This window comes from Phaethon lepturus, unplaced genomic scaffold (assembly GCF_000687285.1).
Source record: "Phaethon lepturus isolate BGI_N335 unplaced genomic scaffold, ASM68728v1 scaffold49144, whole genome shotgun sequence".
Taxonomy (NCBI): Eukaryota; Metazoa; Chordata; class Aves; order Phaethontiformes; family Phaethontidae; genus Phaethon; species Phaethon lepturus.
In genome coordinates, this window is record NW_010536473.1 from 322 (window position 1) to 7,285 (window position 6,964).

Below are 6,964 nucleotides of genomic sequence, written 5' to 3' on the forward strand. Positions count from 1 at the left end.
TCCCCACGTGTGAGGCTCTGCCGGAGACCAGAGGGTCGAGGTGTTGCAACTATTTGTCTCCGACCGCAGGCATGGATGGTGGCCTGCTCCAAATCCAAATGTGACCTATAAATGGATAGGAAAAACAGCCTGTGTCATCTACAGATCACGGACTAATGGAGCAGCCTTTTATTTAAGTTCCTGCCAGACGTAATTCTCAAGTAACTCAAGTTACCAATGAGTAAAAGATACTCATTTAGTATCCAGAGTTGTCAAAAGGCATTATTAAACTTAATAGTCGGTTTTCCTTTCATTTCAGCTTTTAATAAGATCCTATTGCCACACAGTGTTAGGGCTGCCTAGTCCATGTTTTATTCCTCAATGCAATCTTGTCTCAAGAAGCAATCCTGCATCTGTCTTCAAAGTGAAGAGGTTAAATGTGTTCTCCAGGGCTGTGCTACAACCTTACAAGTTACAGGCTTAACCTACCATTTTTTTTACACTGACTTTGTTAATGTCTGGGCTGATTTTTATGTTAAAAATTCATATGTTGCCGATTTTGTTTATTTCTCTTCAAGTTCAAAACTTTGTGCAGCAATAAAAAATATAAGGGGAAGGTGGTAGAATGTGCATACTTGGTAGATAGTCTATAGTTTTTCCCATTCTATATTAACTAGTACGAATAGGCAGAAAGTGTTACAGAGTCGCTTTTGCTCTTTTCCTTATTTGTGTCATCAAAGCTAATCAAGAATTACTAATCCAGTCGGAGTCGTGATGTCTCTTTGACCTGGCTTCTGGCCCCTCAGTAGGAATCCAGGTTCTTGAGTTTTAGTTAATGTTCAGCATTCTTGGATCAGCTTGGCTGTGGAATGTATTGAGGGGGGCCCAAATGGAGCGATGGGCTTGGCTTTCCACTTCTGTAGGTTTTCTTGAGGTTTCAAACTACTTTCTTTCAGAATGGGGATATTGTTACCAGGTGGTCACAATACTTCATTTAGTCTATTTTCTAGTGAGTCCAAAAGCCGAGGAGGCAGGAGCATCACTAAGTCTTTTCCGTAGCATGTTTTCACGTTACAGATGTGGAAATTCAGTCAGCTGAATACTGAGTAGCTTTGGTGACAGTTACATGTCCTGTGTTCAAGAATTCTCAAACCATGCTTCTTGGGGAAATAAAAACTCATGGGTAGCATTTTTCTTTAAATGAATAATATCTTTACTTCTCTTTTGAAACTAAACACTAGCACTTCTGTTAGCAGTCTTTCGTGCCTTTCCATTTTTTTTATCTTGGAGAAAAGCAGAGCTATGCTTCCCCTTACATAGGGATTTTGCCATGTTCAGGCTGGCTCTGGGCTGGCTTGTCAAATTCAGGTGTGGTATTGTAGGTTGGTCACCCACAGCCTTTTAAAAAACTGATTTCTCAATGTTTGCTTCTTCGATATAGTTGACTTGGCAGAGAGCTCTTAAGTATCCTGGCTTTAGCAGTGCTTTTTATCTATTCTGTCCTCTGAAGGAGTGAAGTCCTATTGATGTTGAGTGGAAGTGATACTTGTAGATCAAAAGACGCACCTGGTAAGTATAATGAAGATAATTGACCCTGATATATTGGGCTGTTAAATTCTAAGGAGTTCCTAGTATCCAGAATTGTGAGTAATCTTAGGGGTGTGAAGTTCATCTTCCTTTCTATTATGAGGAGCCAAAGTTACTCTTACCTTTGTTTGGTAAACTTCTTCCTCAGAGGGCATCTAAGCTAAAAGCCGTAAAATAATGAGCATTACAATGGAGCTTAGTGGTAGTTCTTTCCATCATCAGCTCTGGATGGGCTCCTAAAAACAGATTTGGATGTTGTCAACTCCGCTGTGTGAAGACTGGAAATTAATAGCTCCTCTCCCATTTTTAAAATTTTTGAGTGTGTATTAACTGTAAAGCCCCAGAAAGGCATGATCTTCTACTTCAAGGTTTTATGTAAGAAACTTCAAAGTTTCTCATATCACTAGAAGAATCCCAAAGAAACTTTGTTGTTTTGAAGTTTGGTGCTTAAAGCTGCAGTCAGAAGTTTCAAATATGACCTAGGAAACCACTGTGGTGGCACCTATCAGTTGGATCTTTGAGCTCTATTTATTTCAGCTTCAAACTGCAGTTTCGGAGCTCAGTAGAAGTTCAGGTAAATGATGTACCTTCCCCCTTTAGTAGAAGGGTACGGTTTGAGTCAACTAGACTTGTGTTTCTTCACAAGTTTTAGAATCTAGTCTGGGAGGCAGTGCGTTAGTATATCTTCCAGAGTTTGACCTGGCTCAGAAATGCTAGGTGAGGCCATAGTTCTAATTCGTTTTCCATTATTACTTTCCTGTCCTGGTGAGGTAAAAATCCAGTTCTGAGATGTAAGGGGGATGGGCACACAAGCGGCTTTGAATAACACATTTGAGCTGCAGAAAACACTGATAGGTCTGAGTGAGAACTTTCCAAGAAGACTTAAACAAGTAGCCTCCTTGCAGAAGGCTTACTTAAGGTGGCCTTGATAGATAAAAGGAACTGCTGAAAACTTGGCCTGTGATGACAAAATGGAGGAGCATAGACTAATAGAGGAGAATTTGAACTTGGGTTCTTTTTACGGTGCTTTTTTTTTCTCTTGGAAGTAACTGAAAAATGTAATGGTGTCCAAAGTGCTTGGAAGCTCTCCATTTAAGGACTTGTCTTGTGAACCAGCCTTTTCTGGATATTGCTCTTTAAAGGTGGCTGTTTGCTTTATCTGAAACTTAAATCCTTGTATTGGTTTTTAACACAGTTTACACCGTTGGGGAGTTCTGTCCTGCCTAAGGCTTCTTAGAATGTGTGGCAAGTAAAACTAGTGTCAGCTGCATCCACCTGTAGCTGGTGAACTTGTATTCAGTTTCAGATCCTTTACAGGAAGAATGCAGAAGTTAAACATTGAAATACTGGTGAAGAGAAATTCCAGGCAAACTGTTTGGTATTTTCATATACTTAAGGTATCTGAAGATGGAGCAGTGTGTTTTCTAGCCACACTTCTGTGGCAGCTGTAAGCTTCAAATGTCTTGTGAGTTTCTTTGTGTGGGGGGTGGTGGGGAGAAAGGGTGTCTGAAGATAAAGGTTTTTAAATTAATCTCAAATAATCTTGAAGGATAGTTGTGCAGAGACCCTTGTTTGTCTTCAGATTTCTTTCTCAGTTTGCTTAATCTTATTTTGCCAATTTGCTGTATGCCAGAGGGAAAGAAACTGCAGGTTTTCTTCTTGAAGGAGCAGTTAAAAAGGAAGCAACTGTGAATCGAATGTGAAACTTCTCGTATTCCTTTGGGGCAGTGAGTTGTGAGCTTTTGCCCATCGTGCAGCTCCTGTCTGCGTCTGGCAGATTGGCAGACTAGATATAGGCTGACAGATTAATCTTAATATAAAAACTTTTCCACTGTGTATTCAAAGCAGGTCTAGCTTGCCTATTAAACACTTGTCTTTTACCGTATGTTAGCTTAACTGGTTATGTTAGGTTCTTCATATGGGTGACTGCTGGCAATATCCAATCCTGTCATTTTATGCTGTAGTCTCAAGTTCATGATTTGGTGTGAAACTATGGTAGTTGTTAGTATCTGTAAAGATATATTGCAGTTGTTAGAGTTGCTGGCATACTACTTTGCTCTTTTTAACAGGTTTTATGTGGCTGTTCTGTAATGTTTTAATGTGAAGACTCTTTGAGAGTTGCAAGTTGAATGAAGAATATATCTTGGTATATAATTCAGAGACCCCATCTTGTCTGTCTTAAAATGAAAAGCTGCATCAACTATTGTGCCTGAGCCCAGCTCCTGCCCTTGGCTTTGCTTGTGTTTTTCCTGTTCTGCAGTGTCAACATGGTTGCTATGAAAACAGGCATAAACAATAGCACACTGAGTGCCAGCTGCTGCCACCATAGCAGACAGCTCTTCACCCTTGGGTGTCCTAATAAGATAGTTGTAAATCTTGAGCACTGAGATGAAGCAAGAGAAGACTGGGTTATGTGTAAAAATCCAAGTATATCTCTTAAGTGTTCAGACAACCAGTTGTTTTATTATTTTTTAACATCTGTTTAACATCTTGCATCCTTTCTTTGCAGAATTTCATTTTAAGAGCAGCTGGAAGGTAGATGTGGGATTACAGAAGTAGAATACTAAAGTTTGTATGTCTTGTACTTTGAATGCTCAGGCTTCTGCTGTAGTTGGAAGGATGGATGGTCACTTCTATGCTGAAGGTGATTGGAGGGAGAGGAACTGTTTCGAGGGGAAAGTGGCTGAAAAAGCCACAGTAAATTTGTTCAATGTTGGATTACTTTAAAAATTCATGTTTAGATATATGCTCTCCATTTAAGAGCTAAATGTCAGGATGCTAATTCTGGTTCCTTCTTGAGGTCATGTGGTGGTCTTACTGCTGCTGTAGTGGCTTTCTTTGACACAACTCATGAATGTTCCTGGCAATGTGGAATGCTGGATGGTTTGGAGGGGAGGGAAGCATTCTGTAATATAAATTGTATTGTAAACAGGAGAATTATCTTGATGGAGGATCAGGTAAATTGACCACACAAACCAGACAATTCTACTTCTGTTGGGTTAAGAATAATGAACTGGGAGAGACAGCATGTGAAATATTTTAAATTTAAGGAGACTTCATCAAAACAAAGCTTGACGTGTATTTTTAAACTAGTGTACTTTAAACTTGTCTTCAAGCACAATTTAATGAAAGACTCCAATTTAGATGCTTAACTTCCTTGTTCTTTTATTTCTAGTTCTAGAAGTCTTGCATAACTAACTGTTCTATAGCTTAGGAGAGTTATGGTACTGTGAGCGTGCTCTGTTTGACCTGTCCCATCCTAACCACTGCTTCAGTGGCCAGTGGCAGACTGACTTTCCTGCTCAATGAAACTCATACCTCTTATCCCTCAATATGGGCAAAAGAAGTGTTTATATGGTCTCTGACAGGCATGCCTATCTGATGTTTCCCTGGCATTCTAAGGATGTTTTCCAAGTTAGCGTTCTAGGTATCTGGCAAGTGTCTGGTGTCTTTTAAGGAAGGCAAATGTCTTAAACATCTTCTTTCATGTAAATCTGGGAGTGAAGTGTGCATCCTGATACATACTAAATAATGAAGTTGTAATTCTTGTTTCTTAGAGTTCAACTGCTATTTAGGTCATAAAATAACTTAAGTCTTCAAATGTTAAGCTAATACGTTCTTTAAGGCTTTAGGCTTAATACTGCATATTCTTACAATTAGCTACGAGAATGAAGCTTGTTTAGTCAAAAATGTAGTAGCTGTCAGCCAGACACTTGAAGAGAATGTGTAACAACTACCAGGAAGAAATAATATGTAGATATAAGTAGCTGGCTTTTGAGTTCAGCTGTGAGGAATGGGGAAGAAGATGTGTTACTGAAAGAGAACAGTAAGGTTAGTAGGACAGTAGTTAAAGGAGTTTACTTATTTTTCCCCACTCCTACACACGTTGTAAGCTTTTTGAAGCAAAGACTGGCTACAGAAACCAACACCTTTTCTCTCTTGCAGTGGTTTTAATAGTCATGATCAGATGTTGTGCAATAAAGTACTGATTTAGACAGAAGTCCTCCTTGGTTTTCATTGCCTTTGCTGAGAGGGTGGCAAACCTCTACATCTCTTTTTATGTAGCCTTTGGCTGGGGGAGGGGAAAGTGTTCTAACAATGTCTTGTCTTTTTTTTTTTTTTTTTCCTCAGGCAGGTAATCTGCAGCCATGAGCAGCAATGAATGCTTCAAGTGTGGACGTACTGGCCACTGGGCTCGGGAGTGCCCCACTGGGATTGGCCGTGGTCGTGGGATGAGAAGCCGTGGCAGAGGTGATTGATGACTGTCGTTTTCAGTATTTGTACAGTAGGATCTTTAGCTGACTGTTCTGAATAGTGTGCAAAATTGGCTTTGTGGACCTGAAGAAGTTAGGACATAAATTGGTAATAAATCTCACTGGTTCTTACCTCTGTATAAGAATTTTGCTTGGGGCCTCGGAGTGAAGTTAACTTGTCAGTTCAGCTGGCAGCGTCCTTGATTAACTCTTAAGAATATTCTGAACTTAATCCTTAAGCCTTTTTCTTTTTTTCTCCTGTTGCCCATTTCAAGCAGGCTTCCAGTTCATGTCTTCATCTCTCCCGGACATCTGTTACCGCTGTGGTGAGTCTGGCCATCTTGCCAAGGACTGTGATCTTCAGGAGGATGGTAAGTATCACTAAATATTCTATCTCTTCAGTCACATGGACAGAGATCTGTGGTTGAGGAGAAGGGTACAGTATGCTGCTCATAATTCACTGGAGGCAAGCTGTACATGTCCTTCATTAGGAGCATGCTACACCTCACTCTACCAAGGTTTTATAGTCTTGTTTGGTATGTTTTTCTTATTGTGGAAGCCTGCTATAACTGCGGTAGAGGTGGCCATATTGCGAAGGACTGCAAGGAGCCGAAGAGGGAGAGAGAGCAGTGCTGCTACAACTGTGGCAAACCTGGCCACCTGGCTCGTGACTGTGACCATGCAGATGAGCAGAAGTGCTATTCTTGTGGAGAGTTTGGACACATTCAAAAAGACTGCACCAAAGTGAAATGCTATAGGTAAGAACTGACAGAGACAACTGCAAAAGGTACCTTAAGTGATAGATGCATTGTGTATCTAATTTTTGTTGGGAAACTAAGATTAAACTTTGACCAGGTAGATTGTTTCTTTAAACAGTTATGTACTGTTGCTCAAAACTAAGACTTGAACACCTGTTAGCAAAGTCAAGCAATAGATTAGTGATGCACATCTCTAGATGACCAGAACAGTGCAGGTGTTAAATGACTTAAGCTGTGCAGGAGAGAGGGCCATATCTTTTTGCAGAAGGTAGGAAGTACTTGTCTATAACATGAACTTGAAGTAGAGTTGGGTACCCTGTATCTCATGCTGGAGCTAACAAAACTCCCATCTGTACAGATCAGCTGACTGGCACAGCCAGCCCCAGC

The 6,964-nt window shown here is 40.3% G+C and overlaps 1 protein-coding gene across 4 annotated transcripts in view; it reads left to right on the top strand.

Annotated features, from left to right (window-relative positions):
- The first annotated feature begins 5,690 nt into the window (after nucleotides 1-5,690).
- Nucleotides 5,691-6,964, top strand: part of CNBP (CCHC-type zinc finger, nucleic acid binding protein) — a 2,942-nt gene continuing 1,668 nt past the window's right edge. The window contains exons 1-3 of one of the 4 annotated variants that reach the window (XM_010286169.1): nucleotides 5,691-5,817; nucleotides 6,095-6,190; nucleotides 6,379-6,577. In XM_010286169.1, the coding sequence (XP_010284471.1) occupies nucleotides 5,715-5,817; nucleotides 6,095-6,190; nucleotides 6,379-6,577 (398 nt within the window). In that variant the 5' untranslated portion in view covers nucleotides 5,691-5,714. Of the gene's footprint in view, nucleotides 5,821-6,079; nucleotides 6,191-6,370; nucleotides 6,578-6,964 lie in introns of all 4 variants that reach the window. The other 3 variants (XM_010286170.1, XM_010286166.1, XM_010286167.1) reach the window with 3 other exon arrangements.